At 36.0% G+C, this 24,780-nt stretch overlaps 2 protein-coding genes and 1 non-coding gene across 3 annotated transcripts; all 3 read left to right on the top strand.

Annotated features, from left to right (window-relative positions):
* Window positions 1-8,572: 8,572 nt before the first annotated feature.
* Window positions 8,573-15,493, top strand: LOC147397368 (26S proteasome regulatory subunit). The gene is made up of 5 exons (XM_086452952.1): window positions 8,573-8,798; window positions 8,925-8,985; window positions 12,828-12,935; window positions 14,829-15,189; window positions 15,318-15,493. The coding sequence occupies exons 1-5, from the start codon at window positions 8,658-8,660 to the stop codon at window positions 15,340-15,342; spliced, it is 696 nt and encodes a 231-aa protein (XP_086309078.1). The 5' UTR covers window positions 8,573-8,657; the 3' UTR covers window positions 15,343-15,493.
* A 2,898-nt stretch (window positions 15,494-18,391) lies between these two features.
* On the top strand, window positions 18,392-22,420 carry LOC147397367 (uncharacterized). The gene is made up of 5 exons (XM_086452951.1): window positions 18,392-19,408; window positions 20,943-21,000; window positions 21,116-21,199; window positions 21,389-21,530; window positions 21,737-22,420. Exons 1-5 carry the CDS (start codon window positions 18,946-18,948, stop codon window positions 22,106-22,108), a joined length of 1,119 nt encoding a protein of 372 aa, XP_086309077.1. The 5' UTR covers window positions 18,392-18,945; the 3' UTR covers window positions 22,109-22,420.
* A 1,808-nt stretch (window positions 22,421-24,228) lies between these two features.
* LOC147397366 (U5 spliceosomal RNA) lies at window positions 24,229-24,342 on the top strand. Its single transcript, XR_015181236.1, has one exon. It is a non-coding gene; the product is annotated as a U5 spliceosomal RNA (small nuclear RNA).
* Window positions 24,343-24,780: the final 438 nt, after the last annotated feature.

Genomic DNA, 24,780 nt, shown 5'->3' with positions numbered 1-24,780 from the left:
TGAGCGCTCGCTATATAGTTAGAGATATGCTATTGCCACACCAATTTTTGCTAACGCCACGCCGACTGTATGCAATTCTTATATGAAAATTGGTGCGGCATAGTAACTCTCTATATTTATTTAAAAAATGGGTAATTTGGACATACCCCTGTACATTTTGATAGATAGTTGTTATACCTCGTTACGTGTTTCAAATTGGTGACATACCAACTCGGTCAAGGACTCCTTTCGAATCTGCTCATGTGACGATGACCGAGCATCCGGACATGACTTTCTTTACATGGAAAACGAGGAAAGGAGATGACTGATGATCCACTACGGCTAATGTTGCTAAGTCCAATTATGTCAGAATCTCACTCTCCCTTTCTTTTGACTGTTGTTAACTAATCTCTTTAATGTTCAATTCTACTATGTGAGCGATTCCACTACAGGGTGAGACTACGCTGAAACCATTTGTGGATTTGTTGAAGATGTTTCCTCCGATTCTAGCATTAGCAGGGGTGCCTCATGGGCCACGCTTACTATATTGTGACCTTTTTTTTTTTATAGAAAAAAATGACTTAAATGCCCTCATCTTCAATATCTAGTCAAAGGAATTTTTTTATACCAATAACCTATCATCTTCAAAATCTAGGCTAAATCCCTTTTGAGAAAGTAGATGTAGATAACCATGGATTTTTAACGAAAGATAGAAGATGAGATTGAAAAGGTTACAAAATAATTTACTCTAAGATGACAAATTTTCAAGATAAAAGTCAAGATTTTGTGATTGAAAGATGTTGATATTGGATAAAGGTAGCCAAGTCACAGGGGACTAAAGAGCCCCAAGAAAGATGAATAAGATAGAGACTACGAGTACAACCATACCCCATCTCAACTCCACAACCATACCCATTTGTCACCCTACTAGTGAAGAATGAAATATCAATGTGATGATTTTTCATAAGTTGAGCTAAATTTTCCAAGTATTTACATTCATTTTAAATTTAGAATTCCAATGTCATGTTTGATGAGTTATAAATCCCGGCACAAACACTTTTTTCCTATGTAATAAGTAAGAACGAGTTGGAAAATCATCTTTGAGGACTTTAAATATTGTCACTTATTAGTGGTGTAACTTTTTTTTTTTTTTTTTTGACCCAAGAGAATCCTCACATTGGTGAGACTATAACTACTTGGGGGACACGCAGAGCCCACAATCACGTGTTTCATTTTAATCAAAGGGAGTTGTGAGTGGGCCAGTTTCAAACTCACAACCAGGTGGAGCAAACCCTTGTTGCTACGTCTTACCTGCTGAGCCCCCACTCTGGTGGGTGCAGCTTAACTTTGACCCCTCTACTAATCTTAGTATAACACGTCTTTAAAAATATGAATAATGTTTGTGATATAATGATGATCATTTCAAGTATAGTAATAATTATTTTTTGATCTTCAGACACTTAAGAACTTGAGTCAACCTGTAACAAGATACCATGGTTATTCAATTTCACACCATAGAATGGTGTTGTTTTGAACTTCTCTCTCTCTCTCTTGCACAAGTGGATAGGGATTAATATGTGAAGTTAAGTTTTGAATCTAGATCAGGGTATCAACATTCAACACTCACAGACTTTAACAAACTTAGTAAGTTGCGACCTTCAATGGATATTATGTTTTCATGCTTGTTTTAGGGTGGCATTATTTGCATGCACTAAATTGCCCAACGTATACACTTAATGTAAAAATAAATAAAAAAAGTACAAATTATGAGCTTATCCTTCTCAATTTACTCTTTACACACGCCATAATATACCAAAGAAAATCGAACCGATTGTCTAGAAACCCACCGATTGAACAATCCATGTCTTCTTCGTCTATGTGTGTGTGTGCGTGTGTCCATATTAGTCTCCTTTTGAGTTTTTTGAGGATTTAAATTAGTAGATATTGATTTTTTAGATTATTTTCAAGTCATCTTTGTTTTTTTTTCCTTCAAGTTTCCCTTATTCTTTACATTTAACTATCAAGGAACATGAAGAAAAAAAAACTATTAAAACCTCATAAAATGACAATTTTAAATTGAAAAACTCTAAGATTTACAAATTTCGATCGACAGTTTAGGCCAAACATGTTTTCTTTTATTTGGTAGGTACCTATCAAATATTACAAAACCGATTCTAAAGGTATTTATCAAACATTACAATACAGATTCAGTAGATACCTACTGAATAAAACTTTCTCATGTAACTCTATATTTATGCTAGTACCGAATCTCTATGTATAGAATCAATATGTGCCTATCAAACATTGCTCAAATGATTCGCTCTTAACATACCAAACCAAAATTTTCACTTAAAATAATGCTTGTATGAATAGCTTCAACTCTATTGATTTTTGAGGTGATTGGATTAAAAAATTAATTAAAATCAAAATTTAAAACCCTCGCTAAAACTTTTTTAAGTGTAAAGAAGTAGAGTTTGAGAGAGAGAGAGAGAGAGAGAGAGAGATGGAGGAGGAGGAGGAGGAGGAGGAGGAGGAGGGGGAGGGAGAGGAGAGAAGAAGATGGAGGATAGGGATGAGGAGATTTGATAAGTTCATGGGTGGGTGCATGTATACATAATACAACAACAAAAAATGTTTGATTAAGTATGTGCAAACTACAACGAGAAAACTCGTCTTTTAGGTGTGTACAAACTACAAAGAATACGTAGGTATAATGAGCATTTTAGTTGTGTGCAAATAGAAACACCCCTTCTTTGATTATTTTGTTGAGTTTAAATGAAATTTTTATAAATATTTTCAACATTTTGTTTCTTGAAAAAATGCACTACTCTCATATTGGTTATTTAAATACATGTCAACTTCGAAATTTAATTACTCTATCAAAGACACGACCATGTTTGGAATGAGACTCATGAAGGTAGTATTACTCTTTCAAGTAATAAAAATAGTAGAATCATCCATCGCAAGGCCCCAAGGCACGAAACTAGCCTCGTCTTGAAGGAAAAAGGAAGACAAAATGAAGAAAAAAGGAAGACAAAACAAAAGAGGTCCTTTTCACTTTAAGTCACCCTATGTTGTAGTGACGGACTTCAATCACCACAAACTTAGTCTTTTTATCCCACATAGACCAACATCTTTTGAACAAAACAAAAGAGGTCCTTTCCACTTTAAGTCACCCTATGTTGTAGTGACGGACTTCAATCACCACAAACTTAGTCTTTTTATCCCACATAGACCAACATCTTTTGAAAAATTCCATAGGAAGCTCATCCACCCGAAACACCATCCTTTCCCAAATTCTCAATTATTAAAAAGACCTTGTCAACAAAGTTAGCTCCTAGGTATTGACGTTCATCTATATGTTGAGTCAAGATTGGCAATTGGTCAAAAAAATATCCACTTACCTGATCGTTCTAACTTGAGTTAGTCAGGCATGGGTACATTTTTTTTTTCATTCGATTAAGAATTAGGATAAATTTTTCCATAATTATTCAATCATTTTTTTAAGGTTCAGATATGGATATGCGTCCTATTCGATCCGAATATTTGTTTATCAAGTTTATTACAATAAGTTATATGTGTAACTCAAAATCAAGGTTCTTCTGTCATCTTCAAAATGATACATGTATATATATAGGGGGGCGTTCGCTGGCTAACGGTTTGGCAAACAGATTGGCAAACTTTTTTCAATCGTTGGATATAGGATAATCGGACGGACCAGATTCAAAATAACAGTTGATCGGTTAAGTTATAAAACTATAACTTATTTACCGCGCCAGCCCTCTCTTTCATAATAATTAGTGTTTCCTCCCTCCTCTTTTAAAACCCGATCGAACATAACAGGGAGTTCTCTCTCTCTCCATCGTCAAGAACTCTCTCTCCATCGTCTCTCTTCGAACATAACAGGGAGTTCTTTTCGAACTCTCTCTCTCCATCGTCTCTCTTCGAACTTAATTGCAGCCGAAACCCTAGAGAAGAGTTTTGCAACGAAATGAGATCGTGCGAGGGTGAGGTAGTTGCAGCGTTCGTGTTCATGTGAGAGAGAGGGTTTCAGCGTTCATGTTTCGTCGATGGAGTTGCAGCGAGGTCAGCCGTTCATGTTTCGTCGATGGAGTTGCAGCAAGGTAAGCCATTCATGTTTAGTCAATGGGTTTCAGTGCGAGGGTTTCAGCGTGAGTAAGTGAGAGAGAGAGAGAGAGAGAGGCAACGAGAGTGAGAGAGGGCGAGAGTGAGAGAGAGGGTGAGAGCGAGTGAGAGGGTGAGAGCGAGTGAGAGAACAGAGAGCTCTATTCTCTCGGGTTTAAAGAGGAGAGGGAGGAAGCACGAAATAAATATTTTTTAAGGGACGGCGCTGTAAATAAACGGATTGTATTATAACGTGTGAGATTAAATCGCGTCCGTTCGATATCGTTAGATCCAACGCTGTAAAATTGTTTGCCAATCCGTTTGCCAAAAAGTTAGCTAGCGAACACCCCTTATATATATATATATATAGGGTCCCGTTCAGCAACAAACATTTTGGCAAAACATTTTTCAAAACATGGGTTAGAGGTTTTGGAATGGGCTGATATTTTGTGAGGATGATCTCTACGGTGAGAAGATCATCATCACCAAAAATCAGCCCATTCCAAAACTTCTAACCCATGTTTACAAGTTGAAAAATCGTGGATCGTCCATTTTTTGTAAATCATTTTTGATGGGGTTAGAAATTTTGGAATGGGCTGATTTTTGGTGATGATGATCTCCTCACCGTAAAGATCATCCTCACCAAAAATCAGCCCATTCCAAAACTTCTAACCCATGTTTTGAAAAATGTTTTGCCAAAATGTTTGTCAAAATGTTTGTTGCTGAACATTTCCCATATATATATAGGGGGCGGTTCGACGGACGTCTCCAAAATCAGATAAGAAACTGATGTTTCTCGATCGTTGGATGGACGGAAATTAACGGCGCAGATGCGTTCAAACGTCAGTTCAATTGTTAAAAACGAAGTTTCTGATAATTGAAAACAACTCCCTCGATTTTTCTTGATTTTTAAACTAACCCTCGTCTCTCTTTTCGTCTCGATAGAACGACTGAGACTTCAGTTCTGTTTTCGTCTCCATCGAAATACCTCCCTCGCTCACTCACTCACTCACTCGCTCTCTCTCTCTCTCTCTCTCTCTCTCTCTCGTTTGATCGAGATCGAGTCTCGACAGAAACCTTACTTAATGTTTACTCCTCCATTGAAATTGTAGCGTGTCACGTTTCTACCGACCCATTGCTTAGCTCTTTTATAATCAGTCATGTCTACAAGCTGATCATTTGGAATACCCACCATCACTTCGATTCCACTTCCAGCCAAAGCATTCATTGTAGACTGATCAACATCAAACAGTTTCACGTTTTTAATCCCATTGTCTTTCACCATCTGAACAACCATCTTTGGTGATAATTTATGGATCGCCATAGTTCCCCAATTCACCCCAAGACCTTCAACAACTATATAACCCAGAAACCCAAAAGATAATAAAACCCATAATATAAACCTAAGCTTTTACCATTTTCAGGATAAAAAATCCAACTAGAAAATTAACTTTCCAGAAGAAATTATACCAAGAGGAGCTAGAAAAATTGGATTTTCTAATATGGGTAGAGAGAATTTTATCAGATTATGATGATTTTTGAAGAAGAGCCGAATAACGTCTTACTCTTGTAGAGAGAGAGAGATGGTAAAGAGACGGTAACATCTTACTCAGTCTCAATCGTTCTGTCCAGAAGAAAAGAGAGAAGGAGAGTTAGTTGAAAATTTGTAAAATTCGAGGGATATGTTTCAAATTTTCAATAACTCTGCTTTTTTCAACTGAATTGACGTTCGAACGCATTTGCACCGTTGATTTCTGTCCATCCAACGTCCGAGAAACATCAATTTCGTATCTGATTTTGGAAACGTCCGTCGAACCGCCCCCATATATATATATATATATATATTATATATATATATGGGTCCCGTTCGGCACCCTAAGTTTTACCACACACTTTAACAAACGCGTTTTGTCTTACATGGGTTAGAAGTTTCGGAATGAGCTGATTTTTGGTGAGAATGATCTCTATGGTGAGGAGATCATCCTCACCGAAAATCAGCTCATTCCAAAACTTCTAACCCCATCAAAATTGATTTACAAAAAATGGACGGTCCACGATTTTTCAACGTGTAAACATGGGGCTAAACATTTCGGAATGGGCTAATTTTTGGTGAGGATAATCTCCTCATCATAGAGATCATCCTCACCAAAAATCAGCTCATTCCAAAACTTCTAACCCATGTAGGACAAAAAACGTTTGTTAAAGTGTGTGGTAAAACTTAGGGTGCTGAACATTTCCCTATATATATATATAGGGTCCCGTTCGCCACCCTTAGTTTTACCACACACTTTAACAAACGCGTTTTGTCTTACATGGGTTAGAAGTTTCGGAATGAGCTGATTTTTGGTGAGGATGATCTCTATGGTGAGGAGATCATCTTCACCAAAAATCAGCTCATTCCAAAACTTTTAACCCCATCAAAATTGATTTACAAAAAATGGACGGTCCACGATTTTTCAACATGTAAACATGGGGCTAAACATTTCGGAATGGGCTGATTTTTGGGGAGGATGATCTTCTAATCATAGAGATCATCCTCACCAAAAATCAGCTCATTCCAAAACTTCTAACCCATGTAGGACAAAAAACGTTGTTAAAGTGTGTGGTAAAACTTAGGGTGCTGAACATTTCCCATATATATATATATATATATATATATATATATATATATAGGTGGGAGTGGTTCAATGGCCCTAAAGTTTGCCAAACATTTTTCAAAACATGGGTTAGAAGCTTTGGAATGAACTGATTTTTTGTGAGGATGATCTCTACGGTGAAGAGATCATCCTCTCCAAAAATTAGTTCATTTTGAAATTTCTAACCCTAGTTTACAAATTGAAGAATCATGGACCATCCAAAAATTGTAAATCACTTTTGATGGGGTTAGAAGTTTTGGAATAGGCAGATTTTTGGTGAGGATAATCTCCTCATCATAGAGATCATCCTCACAAAAAATCTGCTCATTCCAAAACTTCTAACCCATGTTTTAAAAAATGTTTAGCACAATGTTTGGCAAACTTTAGGGCTTCTGAACTGCTCTCTCTCTCTCTATATATATATATAGGGTCAGGTTCAAGGGCCATATGAGAAAACATATGTAAAAACTTTCGTTTTTAATAAAATTTTAAAATATGGGTTAGAAATTTTGTATTGAGCTGATTTTTTGTGAGGATGATCTCTATGATGGGAAGATCATCAAAAAAAAAAAAAAAAAATTCAACCCAATCTGAAACTTCTAACCCCATTAAAAGTGATTTAGAATGTGAACCGTCGATTTTTTACCAATTTTTATCACTAATTTGTAAATCACTTTTGATGGATTTAGAAGTTTCTGATTGAGCTGATTTTTTGTGAGGATGATCTTTTCATCATAGTGACCATCTTTGCAAAAAATCAGCTCAATCCAAAACCTCTAACTCTTATTTTGAAAAATGAAAGTTTTTTCATATGTTTTCTCATATGGCCCTTGAACCGCCCCCATATATATATATATGGGTTAGGTTCAAGGGCCATATGAGAAAACATATGTAAAAACTTTCGTTTTTAATAAAATTTTAAAATATGGGTTAGAAATTTTGGATTGAGCTGATTTTTTGTGAGGATGATCTCTATGATGGGAAGATCATCAAAAAAAAAAAAAAAAAAAAATCAGCCCAATCTGAAACTTCTAACCCCATTAAAAGTGATTTAGAATGTGGACCGTCGATTTTTTATCAATTTTTATCACTAATTTATAAATCACTTTTGATGGATTTAGAAGTTTCTGATTGAGCTGATTTTTTGTGAGGGTGATCTTTTCATCATAGTGACCATCCTTGCAAAAAATCAGCTCAATCCAAAACTTCTAACTCTTATTTTGAAAAACGAAAGTTTTTTCATATGTTTTCTCATATGTTTTCTCATATGGCCCTTGAACCGCCCCCTATATATATATACATCCAACTTGGAAGTCCACTTGAAATTTGGGTACAAGTCAGACACAAATGCCCTTTAAAAAATTGGATAAATAGTCGAATATAGATATCTTTAGTGGTAAGAAAACATATACGGACTTATAAAAAAAAAAGAAAAAACATATGCGGATAAATTAATTGTGGTCCATTGTATCGCGATCACGAATCCTTAGGTATATAGTCATTTTAATGCACCACAACGGGCACACGTTAACAATACCCATTTAAAAAACATACCGAATTCAATTAGTTGGGCAAAATCGTACCTATTTTAGTAATTTCCCTTATATGGAATACATATAAAAGCAGGGAGGATTCTACAAATATGTTCCAACCCAGAGGATTCATACAAAACCCTACAAATTACATATGGAAAATGCTGGAATGACACCGAGGTGACAAAAATGGTTTGGTGGCGCACCCATAACCGTATATAATTTTATTCGTATCTCGAGGAAATAATATACGGTAATGTGCACGACACCACGAGTTTTTGTCACCCCAGCACTTGGTTGTATCTTGCCAATCACGCCTCTCCCCAATTTTCTCGTTTGTTTTTCTTCACAGAAAGGAAAAAAGCTCGCTCAGAACCCTACAACAATGGTGGCGACAAATCTGAAAGCAGAAACTACATCTATGATGGACAAAAGGGACGCCATGGAAGGCGAGATGAACGCCATCATCGCTCGTCTCTGTCAACCTGGCGGCCCTGGAATTTCAGGAAACTTAGTTGATTCAGAGGTGAGCTTATCTCTTCAAATCATTATTAAGTCTTCTTTCCTTTAAAGATATTTTCTTGATCTTAATTGTTTTGGTTGTTGTTGTAATTATTTGCTATATTATGCTTTTTTTTGTTTATTTATTTAGGGATTTCCTAGGTCAGATATTGACGTTTCGGGAGTCAGAGCTGATCGATATCGTCTCTCTGGTAATTCGTTCATTATATTTCTATAACTTTGAATGAATTCTGTTCCTTTGAGGCTCGCCATTGTCAATCAAAACATAAATAGGATAAATTTGTAAAAAAGGAAAAAAGAGAGAAAAATATGAGATTAAGAAAATATATAATTTTTTTTATTATGAAAATTTAATTTTTGATGTTTCAAGCTCCTACACTCAAACCATTAAGTTAAATTCACATGTGCACGCCGCTCGCCCATAGTTCCATACCCATAATCTATGACGTTCAATTTATAAGGTTTCAATTTCCCATATAAATCATTACATCTTTACTATTATAATGAGAGAAGGCGGAGGAGAAGTGGTTCGACACCAAAATTTGAGTGGCTATAAATGCCCCCACTTTTATTTTTAAATTTAATATAATCAAGGTCATTTTGGTAAAAATCCAATAAAAATTGTGGTTGCTTAGTTTTCAAAATTACATAAGTATCATTTTTACCATGTAATCTTTATAAATCCTTTAATCTATATTTTTATTTACAAATAAGCCTTTTTGATACGTATGTATTTGCACATGCCAACTTCTAGTCCTACATAACTAAATAGGAAACTGAGAAACACAAAATGTATTCTGTCAATCACTCTTAAGTCTTATTAAATCTAAGGAGTAATCATTGATATTAAAGTACTGTAGCGGTCAATTAGATCCTAGTTGACATCATCTGCTCCCAAATGTTCTTGCATATTTTTACCTTTGTCTAATCGTGAAGTGAACTATCAATATTATTTGTTAGAAAATAGAATCAATTGTTTGATAATTCAACTTTGGGATTCTAGTACCTCACTCTTACTCTTATCCCAAGCTTCCTTGCACTAGTAGTAGAAGTACCAACTTCAGTAACCATTTACATTCCCCGATTTGGACCCTGGTCATCTTTATGCCATAACATCGAGAATCATACTATTGTCCTCCAACCATGGATTAGATCTTTGCTCCAAACACTAATGCATACAATGCTTTTCTTTGTTAGAAGAAGACAAGCTCTTCTTTGTGTATTTCTTAGTTACCAACTCATTATATGAGTCAATTTGGATTGAAGTTGCCTTTGCTTTCCTTCTTATAGTTCTCTCCCCTAATTTCATATTATTCATTACAAAGTCAAGAGCATTTATATTTTGTTTTACTGTTTCTCCTCTTTGTATGCACCTAGTATGTAATGCAATTTTACAAACTGTTAGATAAAGTTTGTTTTCAATTTCAAAATCTCTATTTAAATAGTAACAATATAAAGTTATTTGCTCAAAACTAATTAAGACTCCAACATTACTCAAACTAGAAGCACGGCATTTGAGGCGTAGAACTTGGATTGCAATCTTCATCAACTCTAGAGTCTGAGTTCCAAACTGGGACCACCAATCATCTACACTAAAGTATGACTAGTAAAAAATTGAATAATGACAAACTGACTAAATAAAAGATACTCAAATACACTCAACTGAGGTGGAATGTGCACAGAGCCATTTTTTTTCCTTGTGTCTCTCGAGGAAATCTATGGTTCTATGCTCATGCCACCTCAGTTGAGTGTGTTTGAGGTTTTTTTTTTGGTTGTGTGTGTGTCAGTTTATAAGGACTCTAAAAAAAATGAGCTTTGCATATCCAAGAAACATTAATCAATTATAAAGTAAGAATGAACAAACAATTGCCAGGTGATGGGAAAGCCTTGATATTGGAGCAATAGCCACATCTACTTTGGAAGCCATGAAAGAAAGAAGGGCAAAAAGGGTTACTGGGCAGGTGCATACCCAGTATTGTTCAGAGCTATTTGAGGTCCAAACATAGTTGGGTTATTCTCAATTGGGACTTTTAGGTTCAAGAATCCAATTTATAAAGTGGATTTTGGGCTAGCCCATGCGAGCAACCTTCAAGATATATGTTTTACCCACAGTCCATGTTTAGTTTATGCTTGGGATTTTATTACTTTCTCTCTTGATTTCTTAGTTATTAGGTCCTTGGAGCTAACTAATATTATTTTGATTCCATCAGTTGTGATCAAACACGAATCTACATCCTAGAAGTATAAAACCTAGAATTGTTTATAATTTGGATCTCTGAATTTCCATATTTTCTACATAGTTTCTCTATGGTGGTACCTCGCTTTGGATAGTCTATGAAATAAGAATTAAAAAAAAAAAACTTGTATAAATCATGGCACTGGAAACTTCCAAAATTTAATTTATATTCCATGTTTCTACGTGTTTGGGTGCAATGTGGGCTTCCTAAAGGTTAATCTCTTATTGTGTACTTTTTTTTTTTTTGATAATTATAAATTTTATTGATAAAAGAAGGACAATACAATTGTATGTCGAGATGACCAACGAAGCAAAGCACCTAACAATTACATACATAATCCATCTAAGTACAAAATCCTCAAAGAACACCCCTTTAAATTCAGGGCACAACTTACTCCAAATGTAACACAACCCCAAAATGTTCAAAATAACATAGCGAAAGGAAGCCAGAACACCTTTGAATATCTTCCTATTCCTTTCCAACCAAATTCCCCAAGTAATAGCGAAGGAAGAAACCTCCAAATGATTTTCTTTCTCTCCGAAAACAAGGACGAATTCCAATTTTGCAATAAGGAGAACATCGATATAGGATTCACCTAAAAGATTTTAGAAAGACTAAAGAAATGAGACCAAATAGAGTGAGCTTAGTGACAATGAATAAAAATATGTATCTATCAATATATATATATATATATATACTGACTCCCCATTCAAATTACAAAGATGACAAAAATTTGGAGTTATGAATCCCCACTTAATTAGGTGATCAATAGTAGGGAGTTTTATTAAGTGTAGCTTGCCAAATGAAAAAAACGGACTTTTGAGGGGGGCTTCGAACCCCTTATGAATTTAAAAGGAAAATTTGAAGGAGTGATAGTTAAGGACATGCCCGAGGCGAAGTAGCTAACATTGAAGTTGGAGCCCGTAGTACGAGTCCACTCCCTTCCATCTTCTTTCGTGACTACCCAATGAGGTTGATCAAGCTGAAACGTAAGGTCTAGAATCTCCCAATTATTGAAGCTCCTCTTGAAACCAAGGCCCCACACGGGTTCGATATCCTCAAAGTTCAAGAATGCAGCACATGACAATCCTTTTTTTCAAAGAAAGGTTGTAGAGACAAGGAGAATGAGAACGGAGAGAAGAGTCACCACACCACCAATCCTCCCAAAATTTGATCCTGTCACCCTTATCCACTTTGAACTTCACCTACTTCTTAAACACCGACCCAACTTTCATTATCCCTTTTCACATACTACACCCATAGGACACTATTCCCATGTACTTTTGTGTTTCTCTTCTTCTTTACTGCTTAAACAACTATTGTCTCAGATGTAAATCGTGGAAATTTTATGGTTATGATTCCATCAACCGGGATTATACGGACATGGAGACAGGAAACATAGGTAAGAGTTCATCATTTCCTGAAATCCAAGTCATGGATATGGAGACAGCTAGTTAATCCAATATGTTGATATTGCACCCCTTTGGGATATGGCTCCCATAGTGAGAATATCCCTTTTATGTGCAAGCAGGTTAGTACCTAGCAGGTGAAGCCTGGTTCAATACTCAAATTCTTCACCAACTTAGCTAGTTAGCACCTTCACAACTATCAATAAATTAAGAAACATTTTAGTGATTTGCATATTTCTCTGAGATTTGAATGATGTTCATCCATTTATTCCTCGTATAATCCTTTTTCCCTAGTGTCGTCTATGCACTATTCTTGGAAATTGTAATTTGTTCACGGCTAACCTTTATATTGACAACTTTGTTTATTTATATCTTCTGTAATTACAGAACTGCGCAATGATTACAAGGATATCACAGAGAAAATAAATGAAAATTTACAAGTGTTGCATTCGGCTAGGCTTGCTCATAATGTATCTTCAACCCCCAAAAGTTCAGGTAGGCATATATGGTAAACAGTTCCTGAAGGAAATGAAATGTAGACCAAATATATATGTTTGGTATCTTTCTTATGGTAAATATTGTTGTTCTTATTGAGCCATATCAGCCCTTTCTATCAATAAAAATCTGTTCCTATAGAAAAATAGTGTTGTACTGTTTTTTGTTTTTTCAAAATAATTGTGTTGTTAATTGATAATTAACAGTTCAATTATTTAATTGCTTGTAAATAATCATGGTCATATAACTTTCTTTTGATCAAATTATGACTTTTGAAAAGCTGAACAGATTAATACTGGGTTATAGGTGATGGTAATTACTTTTGTTTAGCTTCTTCTGCATTATCTTATCTTCCCTAAGCTTTGTAGACAAATAATAATATTCAAGGATAACTGTTTCGTTATTCTCTAATCCAAGGTTTATTAGATGAACTTGCTCTGACGGAGTTTTCCTTGATTAGGGCTATGAAATCAGGTGCTAATTGGTGATTGGAACCAGAACCAATTATCCTAGTTTTGGTTCTACGTATTTCAGTAACTAGAGTATTTTGTCATCTGAACTGAACCAGGAGCAAACCAATAGGTCACATGTGCATACATTACTATGGTTTGAATTTTTTTGGGTCCTTTTATGGTGGCTCGCATGAACATAAGCAAACTAAGAATGTACTGAAGAGAGAGAAGATTTACTGCAAATAAAACCTAATTGGATAAGCAGTTCCTCAAAAAGCCTTACGATTCAAGATAAAAGATTCTAGATGGGACCATGACTTGAATCCCTACAATAATCCTCATAAAATTACAATCTCTTACAACTGAGGACCATCTACGGAACATTACTTTAAAATCCTCAAAATAATCTTCTCAATATCAACCTTATCCCTTCAAAATTATGGATGTTCCTTTGTCTCTTTGGATGCCCCAACAAACTGTGAAAGGGAGAAAAGAACAAAGACCTCAACCAATTAAAAGGCAGAGATTTATAACATGACCGGGCATGATACAATGTATGCCAAATACAAAGTGTTTCAGACCTCTTTTATCATATTACAGTGGAGAAAAAAGTGGTTAATAGATTCCCGATTACACGCAAAAATCTACTAAGGAAGTTTAGATTAACTTTATCATTCTCTTTCTCAAAATCTAACTTGCCCATGATCAATCCTCAATCTAACACTAGAATAAGTGAATTAGTGTGCACTGAGAATCCCATGAAGAATCCATCTTCCCTTCACCAATGCCAATTGAGATGGAATTACTTCCTGAAGCCTAGTAGCAGGAACCTTTGCAATTGTTACCCAGCTAATAGTGCCTGAAATCACTCATCGCATGGACACTTTTCCTAAGGAATCTTAGTTATGAAGGTGCTATTGGATGGATAATCTAGAGATGCTTCCTTTTGATAAGGTCACTTCTAACAACCTCCCATCATTTTAAAAAAATGCTAAATGCCTCGATCACTGCTATAAGGTCACTTCTTTAATCATTTTTTAAAGAATGCTAAGAAGAATCCAATGGTACAAGGATATTCCCCTCTATATTTGCAATTGCCTTCAGGACCTCCACTTCAGCTACGTGACTTTCTGCTCAAGATCACAATTTATGACTAATTCTTGGCTTTTCTATCTCTCTATGACAGTTCTTGCAATCACTCGATGAATCTGAAATGTTATTTTCCTAATATTTTGTTTTGCCAGAGATGCACAATGATATTGTGGTATGTTAAAAAAATTGATTATTTCATCATTGTTTATCTGAATTAATGATGCAACTAACTAGTACAAAGTCTTCCCTTGTTGCTTGTACCTTTTTTTTTTAAATATATCTTTTAATGCTATCTTTTTATAGTTAGAAAAAAAGGTTAACTAAATGGCTGCATTTTTTCCTTGACAAGCCTTCGGTGAGGGATCAAATAATCAAGTCTCGCATGTTGCTAATGCTGTTACACCTTCATCTTCACACAATATTCTTCTCAATACTTCCGGTGCCATGGATTTGGACACGATTGTTGGTGTACCCTTTGCTATGGTGGACGAGATAGCCGATTCATCTCCAGCAGCAGAAGACGGGTTACAACTTGGAGACCAGATAGTGAAATTTGGTAATGTAGAATCTGGTGATAGTTTGCTACCACGCCTTGCTTCTGAAGCCCAGTCAAATCAAGGCCGGGCAATACCTTTAGTGGTTCTAAGGCAGGGTGCATTAATCAACTTAACTGTTACACCTAGACCATGGCATGGTCGGGGCCTACTGGGGTATGCTTGAATTTCCTCATCTCAATTCTTCCTCCATTTCAAATATAACCTGTATTTGTCTATTATAATTATGAACCCATTCTCAATTTTGCACGCTTTGATCTCCCAAAACTTGATTATTCATGCAGATGCCATTTCCGAGTCATTGTATGATGATTTGTGCCATCACATGGAGAAGGAAGTGATGAATATTTTCTTTCTTGTATTCCAGGTTGAAGCAACATGTACTATGGTGTTAAGACATCAATTTTAGCTTATAATCCTCTCTGCTAACTGGTTTTTATTGATTTATTATGATACCATATATTCACCAATGACACGTAGTTATTTTTTATGATTTGCTGATAGTTTATGATGTTTATTGAAATTGCCATTCCCATGGACACGATCTCGAAAAAAAAAAAAAGGACTTCAGTCCTCGTTCTTACTTCTAGAATGACCACCTCTTAGCCTAACTTTCCTGAAGGCGGCCTGGTATGATCACCCAGACTTTACTAATTAAGCAAAATTCTTTTGGTCAATATTAGAAATGCCTTATGTTTTCAAACTGTTGACATGCCCTCTAGACTTAGGTTGTACCAGAAAGACAGACATGTAAAATGAACTAAATGCCCTTATCTGCAACCTCAAGTAAAAGCCCTTTAATTTTTCTCCTATAAAATTTGTCAATTTTCAAACTGTTAACCTCTAGTGTAAGTTATTATTAACTTATCTAACCTCATATTCCAATAACCTATTTTTAACTTACTCTATCTTGTCTTTTCAATGACTTGAAGAAATTATTGATTTTTCCTACCAAAAATATTAACTTTTCTATTTCTATTTATTCTTGAGATTTGAAGGCTAGAGAAGATAGGATCTTAAGCTTGTAGAAAGGGCAAAAAATTCTACCCAAGATTGATGATGATTGTTTGGGGGATAAAATGAGTTAAAGGTTGAAGATGAGGGCATTTAAGTTATTTGTGTCAAGTCTCCTAGAAATACAAGGTAAGGGGGGTATGTCATCAGTTTGAAAACATGGGAGGGTATCTCTTATATTGACTGTGGAGGGGCATGTCTAAACTACCTTAAAATTTTACATGATTTTCAGGGAAGTTGAAGCCATGGATATTTGGGAAGAAAAATCTAATGGTCTGTTTGATTGTATGAAAAGTCTTGTTTTCATGGATCTTGAAATTCATATAAAAATTGAAGTGGAAAGCGAACAGGATGGAAAAGTCAAATTCCTTTGTTTGATTGTATTTAGAAAATACAAAGAGAAAAAAATAATTCAGAGGGGAAAGAAAAGGTGAGAGTGAAGAGGGGAGGGCGAAGGAGGAGGATGAGGTGGGGAGAAAGAATAAGAAGAAAAAGTGAGAGGGAAGGGGAGGAGTGGTGACACCGACAGGGGGAGAGAGAGAGAGAATCATTTTTCATGGGGATATTTAAAATAAAAAAAAAATGAAATCCATTCTTTTGTTGGATTTTTGGAATAGGGTAGAAAATCAATTTTCATGGTAAAAATCAATTAACCACATGAAAAATGTGATTTCAATGAAAAATGATTTTTCCTCTTATTTTTCATATGTAATCAAACACACCTTAGGGATTTTTGGTAAGAGAATGAAAGCGAGGTTACATAGATTGAAATATATTTAATGAAGAGGTTGAAGAGTGCGAGGATGAGACTTTTTGGAGAATGGGGTAATCTAATTTTGAGTATTTGTTTGATTGGATGGAGTACCATGGACCATCTTCAACAAACACATTAAGTTCTAATATCTTAAGAAGCCTTCGAATTCAACTCTCTCTCTCGATAGAGAATCTATCTAATTTAACCAATTCATGAGAGATTTCCATTTTTCAAGGATGCAGCTAAGATTCTTCTACAGACAGAATATAGGTCCCCCACATAACTAGTCCTCGTTTTAGATAAAAACCATTATTATTATGAAATTTAAAATATGCTTTTCTTAATTAGGATGCTACCTACTTCTATTATATTATTATTCATTTTTTTTATTATAAATATAAATTTCAATGCAAGTACCCACCAAAAGTTAGGTCAACAAAACAACAATAAACCCATTTTAATTTTTCTCTTTCTTCCCATATTTCACTATCTGAATTCAATCGATGGATAAAAAGGGCATTTTATGAAGTAGAAGAGTAGGTCCATCATGGGAATTGAAGGTTTCAAAAGAAGAATAGAAATACTTTAAAGATCGATATTTGACAAAATGAGAAATAATATAAAAACACTTGTCATATAGTAGAAGATAGAATGGAAGAGCATAATTCGTTTAGTAATCCAAAAGTTTTGGAATTACGCTTTGTAATGATAATGATGTCATTACGAAGTGTAATTTTAAATTTATCATCTAAGATTAATCCCAATATGAGTTTTTGATCAATCCCAGGAAAGATTTTTAATAACACTTGTGTGGGTTTTTTAACGAAAAAGATACGCATTTCAATTGTTAAATTCTGATTTTGGATATCCAATTATAAAAATTAATTTTTAAAATTTAAGCCTCCAAAAACAATAGATTACATTGTTTTTGTGAACAATTTTTTATTTTTTATAAAAGAAAACTCCACTAGTTTTTTATTGGTTTGGAAAATTTTCTATATAATTTTTTTTTTTTTTAAGAGAAGTTAAATGAGATATTATGATATTTAGCATCAATTACTCCGATTTTTATTTATAATTGAAAAACCAAACATTTTCTTAGTTAAAACAGCCGAGTCACATTGAATCGGCCGAGTCCAAAATCCGGTTCTTAAAAAACGAATGATGGTAAGAAGAGAGAGAGAGAGCTGAAACTTACAGAATTTACTTTCAAAAAGAATTCTTTATTAACCAATAAAAATCAGACACGTAATAAGATCAAAGAATTTGAAGTTTTGAACACTCATCCGAATCATTTCCTCTCGAGACACGGGTAAAGTTGGAAAAAAACTTTGAAGCGTCCATATCCCTTCAAACTTTCGAAGAAACGCTCTCCTATAATTACACGTGGTATTTTAAAGAGGTAAATGTAGGGGCGTAATATCAAAATGACACGTGTCTTGTAAATAGGAGTGTTGTTTCAAAATTTGAAGAGGGCAGGTCGCTTCAAAGTCAGACTCGGTAAAGTAGTTTGTCACAAGAGGAGAGCACCTGGTGTCTGATTGGATATAGCCGGTCGTTTACCTCATTCAACCGATATCTTCCGGTAACCCATATATAGTTCTCCAGTGTGAGTCGGTCCTCGCTTTCTACATCTTTCCCTCTCTCGATCGAGAAACCCCTAGATCATCTATCTGTAAATCTTTTCTTCTGGATCTATTGGCTTAAACTTGTTCTTCGTGATTAGGTTAGGTGGGAAGGTTTTAATGAATGTGTAATTCGGAGATTTTAGCTCTTTTTATGATTTTTTTAGGGTAATTTTAGTTGCAGAGAAATGTCAGCTTTTTCATGTTGAGGACTGAACAGACAGTTAAGATGGATGTTTTTGAGGTACAGAGAGCTTCGTTTTTAACAATGCAGTATGGAATCTCTGGATTTCGAGGTATTTTGAAGTGGATTGGATGGATTCATGGATAATCGAGCCTCTTAGTGTTTGAATCAACCCTAGGTTTTGTCACATTTCTGGTGTCAATGAGTTTTCTAGGTTTTGGAGGATTTTCGTTTGCGGTTGAATCAAATCTGGCTCTGTTTCGAAATTTGAAAAATCATGGAGGTTTCGGAGTGAAAAGTTAAGATTTTGAAGAAGAAATCGTAGTGTTCTCTCCATGTCTGGAGCTCCTAGAGTCAGGTCCATGAACGTTGCAGATTCAGAAGTGCGACCAGTTCTTGGTCCTACTGGAAACAAGCAGAAACCTAATTCGAAGCCTTTGAGAAAGATGGAGAAAACTCCAGAAGTTGTGGCTGAGGAGAGGAAGGCGGATTCATCTATTCTTGTTGATTCTTCATCGCCTCAGATACACTCATTGAGTGTTCGTTCTGTTTTACGGAGGCAGGAATTGCTATTACACTGTAATTTGTCTCTCGATGCGTCTTGTTCCTCGGATGCTTCGTCTGATTCGTTGCACAGTCGAGCTTCTACTGGAAGGATAACTCGATCAAGTAGTATCTCGAGGAGGAGGAAGCAAGGGGTTCCGAAGACAGTAAATTTTTTTGTTGATGGTGAATCGGAATCTCCACGTCATAATTTACAGGACAAAAGGAGGTGTTCTTGGGTGACTCCAAATACTGGTAGGTTCTTGTCTTTCTGACTTCAGAGTTGTTAGTTATAGCTAACTTATTTCTATCTATCGTTTTCTCTTTGGTGGTTTAAATCTGCATAATGTTGTGTCCTCGTAATATTTGGATAACAATTAGAACTCCATGAGAAGATTACCATGGATCTTTCAGAAGGATGAACTCAAATCAAGAAATAACTCTGTTCTTGTTATTATACATACATCTTTCAATTTATAGAAATATGATTTTAGAATTGGAAAATGAAATGGGTTTAGGTTGCTTATTTTAAACATCTTTATTTTAATCATCAATTCATCTTTATTTTAATCATCAATTCATGAATCTAAAGCATCGCTCATCACACCCTTGCCAGTATGCTACTGGCGGGACCCATGGTTGATTGGGTGCATGGTTGCGGGGTGGAATAGTAAGGGAGGGGGATGAAGTTAGTCCCACATTGACCAGGGAACATTTGAGATTCTGGGCTGTAGGTACTGCAACTCCCTTACCTTGCAACAATATGTTTTAAAGCCGTGAGGGAAGACCCAAAGTAGGCAATATTGTTACCTGGACAAGGGTGGGGGCGCCACATGGCTTTTGTAGAAAAAGTGAGTCTCCCATGAATTGGAAATGAGAATTTGTCTGACATGCACATTGTAGGGTTCTCTTGGCTAGAGTATGTGAATTGGGTGCCCAACAGCAGTAAACCTACCAGCTCACTCCAATCACTAGTTCAAAAAGCCCCTCATGCTTCTAGAAATTCTACTTTCCTCTCCATTTTTCAAAAGAGAATATGATGACGTTAATTGGTCCATTATAACTCTATCTGTTGGACCATAGGCCTCTGTGAAGACCAACTGAGATGGTCATATTTTAAAGTGCAAAGTATGGAATTATGAAGGCACCAATAAGTTGATCATCCACTTCAACCTACCTTACTCCTATACAGCAAAAATACACTTTGAATGCCCTATAGCAGGCAATGCCACCCAGCCAAAATCTATAATTCCCTGCACTTCCTTCAATATCTCACTACTAAAGACCTCCAATTGAGGCCTTCTGCTGAGATTCAGGAGTAAAAAAAAAAAAAAAAAACTTTGGACAACTATTCCTACAAAATGTTTCCTTTGACTATTTTGAAAATCCCGAAACAGTCTACTAATGGAAAAAGTCCATAAAGGTAGAAATTTCTTTTTGAAGAAAAAAATTATAAGCTTCCTTATTGGGCCTTAGTTTCATGTAAGATGATGATATCCACTTTCCAGCTTCTGATGAAGAAGCTAATTATCAGTCATCTGATAATTAAAGGCTACAATGGTTAATTGGGAGGCTACAGTGGTCATCGCTGGCGTTATATCCTCTAACAAAACAGGTCTTGTCCAAAAAAAATTTATATAGTTTTGATCACTTTACTACCAATTCTTATTAATTAAAAGTAAAAACCACAGCTTTACCAAATAACCATGTTCACTTGCTGCTATATCCTCTTAACAAAAAAAAAATCTTAAGTTTTATCTGCTAATTGCTTTTCATTTGTTCTGGACAGAACCATGTTATGCTGCTTTCCATGACGAAGAATGGGGAGTTCCGGTGCATGATGATAAGTATGAGATCATAATCGACCTTGCAATTTTTTTCCCTCCAAAGGGCTTCCGAATTTGAAGATAGAACTTGAATGTAACTGGGTTTAGGTTGTCTGATACTCTTGACAACATGCAGGAAACTGTTTGAATTGCTCGTCCTATCGGGTGCTTTGGCAGAACTGTCATGGCCCATCATTCTCAGCAAAAGACACTTATTTAGGTACTGATCCTACTCTCGGTGATGAGCAACCTCATTATCACAACTATCTGATAAGTAGAGTACTTTCCTTGGATAAGTAGGCAAATAGTGACCTTCCTTAAAAGATCTAGAGGGGTTCACCGTGTTGTGGGCTTTGCTTCTGCTTCCCTTCTCTTCATATTCACTTTCGTGCCTCATGTTTGTACACAGGGAAGTATTTGCAGATTTTGACCCAGTTGTTGTCTCAAAATTGAACGAGAAGAAGATCATGGCACCAGAAAGCACTGCAAGCTCCCTACTGTCGGAGCTAAAGCTGCGTGCCATCATTGAGAATGCACGGCAAATATCAAAGGTCAATCTTGATTAGATTTCTTTCAATTGCTATCCTTATAATAAATAATTCTTAACTGCATTATGTGGCATTATTTATCTTTTATGCATTGTACATTGTTTATTATATAAAAAGGATAAGTTTGACTACGACAGGCTGATGGTGGCATAATTCCACTGATATTGTATGGTTACTGAAACTAACTTTATAGGAGATTGTTTATGCAGATCATAGACGAGTATGGGTCATTCGATAAATATATCTGGAGCTTTGTGAACCACAAGCCAATTGTCAGCAAATTTCGGTATCCTCGTCAGGTTCCCGTGAAGACTCCAAAAGCAGACGTGATAAGCAAAGACCTGGTTAGAAGGGGGTTCCGAAGTGTGGGTCCAACTGTCATCTATTCATTCATGCAGGTAGCTGGAATAACAAACGATCACCTTGTCAATTGCTTCAGATTCCAAGAGTGTTTGTCCACAGCAACAGGGGGAGAAGACGACAGTGGCAAGGCCAAGGCTAAAGAGAAGAATACAGACGACATGATAATGGACTTGGGATTGCCTAGAGCCATGGATGACTGGAATATCACCTCTGAGTGATCTAGGAAAGTGGTTTCAGTTGGAGGACGGGGTGCGGTGGTGGAGCTTGAGTTTCATCCATCTATGTTCCGCACTAACAGGTGTTTGGCTACTCTTTCAGACAGTGGTGGTGATGGTGGAGGGGTGGTTGTGCACAAAAATTATGAATTCTAATGCATCTTTGTTTGTAGAATATAAAAGAGAATTTGGTTACTGGTGACTTGGGAATTGTTCCAGAAAGAGGGGGAGGAGCCAGGGAAGAGCCTTTGAGATGAATGTACACTTCTTTGTACAGTGAAAAAGGTTTAACTAAACCATATTTCATTTTTAAAACCTGTTTTTTGTTTTGGTTGCCTAGGGCTTTTCTGTTTCCATGAGAGGATAGGGCCCAACCCTAGAGAACAAAATAACTGATATGTAGAGTACATGAAACTACTACTGAGAACCACGGCCCTAGACAATGAGGGCTAAAACCAAATTTGAGAAATGGGCTATGGGTCCATGGTGCATCATGAGAGTTGTGCTGCTATATTAGAGCCATGGACTCTCCCAGTGCTCTTCCAAGTAAAATGACTATTATCACTCGATCTAAGTTAATTCACTCTTCGTAAGACTCTGATTGGTAATCGAAGATGATACATGCTGCTTTGAGTAGATGACATCCTGTTGGGGGGTTGTAACAATGTAAAACACTTTAAAAGATGCTTTGAATACAATTAGGGCAAAAGTGTAGCAATTGGGGAAGAGAGCTACCATATATAATTGCAATATATGATCCCACTTGGATACTGGCAAAAACTTTTTTTTTTTTTTTTTGGTTCTGAGACTAATCCCACGGTCACACGCACAGCCCCCTTGGAAAGTCCTACCTGCAGCTAGACCTGGAGGGTGGCCCCAAGGAATTCTTAACTTCATGGGGTTTCGAACACTTGACTTACCCTTCCTAAGGAGCTTATCAAGACTTTGGCTTACCACTATATGGCAACTAAGTTGACCTTCATACCCTGTCACCAAGTCCGAACACATTAAGAAGGGGCAATGCTTTCATAGTCATAACTCAATTGAAGATCTTTCACAAGGCAGTCTTAATCATTTCCTTGAATTATTTTCCTCTCTTAAGTGACTCTTGTTATTCCTCCATTACCACTTCAATTCAATAGTGTGACTAAATAATTTTGGTGAAAATCATGGCCACCTCAACCGACTCCTAGGTTTAACATGTATACCCAACCACCCAAAGCCTTATCCATACCCTGTCCAATAATGTTTTAACTTTTGTAGCATCTATAATGTGTGGTTCTTAGGAGTACTATGGTCTATGGATGAGATACCATTAAGCGTTTATATTTTGGATTTTTAATTTTCGTTTTCTCTTGCTCTTTGGGTATGCCTAACTCTAATTTGTTCTTCAAAATATGTTTATGTATAGAGCCCCAAAAAAACAAACACGAGCGTTATTTTTTTCTTTTTAAATATTTTAGGATGGGTAAGCTGGACTTCAATCCACAAGCTCAAAGTTGTTTTGCAATGTGTCAAACCACCTAAGTTATGTATCTAAGGCCATTTGTACTTAATTTTTATATTGGATGAAATGATAAAGAAAAGAGTTGTGATTTTCTGACTTGAAAATTTTCACTTGGTGTATACACGGCCGATGTGATAAGGGCATAGAACCCTAGATCTTTTTTTCGGGATACACAAGGAAAACGATCAACAATAATGTACCCTTGCCATGTCAGCTGAGCACAAACACAAATGAAAATTTTCGAATAAAAAAATTATTAGCGTAAAGGAAAAAAAAATGAAGAATCCCAACCCTACCACTAGTACAGCTCTGATGGATTTGCATTCTTAGAGAATCGAAAGATGTTGATTCGAGATGAAGCACTAAACAAGAGGTGGCCCACCAATAAGAACTTCCGTCAGCAACTTGATTACTAGTTAGTGCGTGGTGGTACTCTACTCCAAGTAGTAAGTGAAGTGAAGGTAAGAAAAACATGGGTGGTGGTTGTTTACTTGTTTAGTGGTAGTCAGTCTCGCACTTGGAAGTAAAGCAAGTTAGTCCCACATCGTTCAGAAGCAAAGAACTCTCTTTTCCAAATTACTATATAAAGCCGTTAGTAATGCGTTTCAAATCACGCAGCCGCGCGGTGAGCACAGAGCGAACTATTCTTTCGCCTTTTACTAAAGAATACCGTGTGTTCGCCGCACTCAGCGGCATACGCCTATTTTTGGAGGGTTTCACCTTCGGGTTTGAAGTCCTAACAAAATATAATCAAATGTTCTCTAATTACTTATCACACCCATTTTTTAAAACCTATAATGCCTCAAAAGTTCAGTAATCTGCGCCCCATAAACAAGTAGGGAGTTACTATTGGCACTAGGATTTTTACTTATACACAACCGTTCTCTTAATTTCTTAATTTTTAATTAAGTAAAAGTTGGGGTGCCAATTAAGAATCTCTTAATTTCTTAATTTTTAATTAAGTAAAAGTTGGGGTGCCAATTAAGAAATGCAAGTAGAGGCAGAGCACGCCAGTTTCATTATGTGTACCCAAAAGCTACTGACATAATAACTTTGGTTTAAATAATCAAATCTATAGCTACTCCAAGGTTGATAAGCCAGCTAGTCTATAGGAATCAAAAGGTATATTTGGTTCACCATCACATGCATCATCTGGAAATAGATTCAG

Source organism: Akebia trifoliata, chromosome 8, assembly GCF_017979445.1.
Source record: "Akebia trifoliata isolate Shusen 1 chromosome 8, ASM1797944v1, whole genome shotgun sequence".
Taxonomy (NCBI): Eukaryota; Viridiplantae; Streptophyta; class Magnoliopsida; order Ranunculales; family Lardizabalaceae; genus Akebia; species Akebia trifoliata.
Note: the sequence above shows the minus strand (reverse complement) of the source record. Positions and strands in the feature narration are given on the sequence as shown.

What these genes read in the sequence shown, in the direction of transcription:
- LOC147397367 (XM_086452951.1), top strand. Translation starts at nt 18,946, where the DNA reads ATGTCTGGAGCTCCTAGAGTCAGGTCCATGAACGTTGCAGATTCAGAA. An exon ending in GTTCCGGTGCATGATGATAA is followed by an intron (nt 21,001 to 21,115) that starts GTATGAGATCAT and finishes GACAACATGCAG; the next exon opens with GAAACTGTTTGAATTGCTCG. An exon ending in AGCAAAAGACACTTATTTAG is followed by an intron (nt 21,200 to 21,388) that starts GTACTGATCCTA and finishes GTTTGTACACAG; the next exon opens with GGAAGTATTTGCAGATTTTG.
- LOC147397368 (XM_086452952.1), top strand. Translation starts at nt 8,658, where the DNA reads ATGGTGGCGACAAATCTGAAAGCAGAAACTACATCTATGATGGACAAA. An exon ending in GAAACTTAGTTGATTCAGAG is followed by an intron (nt 8,799 to 8,924) that starts GTGAGCTTATCT and finishes TTATTTATTTAG; the next exon opens with GGATTTCCTAGGTCAGATAT. An exon ending in TGATCGATATCGTCTCTCTG is followed by an intron (nt 8,986 to 12,827) that starts GTAATTCGTTCA and finishes CTGTAATTACAG; the next exon opens with AACTGCGCAATGATTACAAG.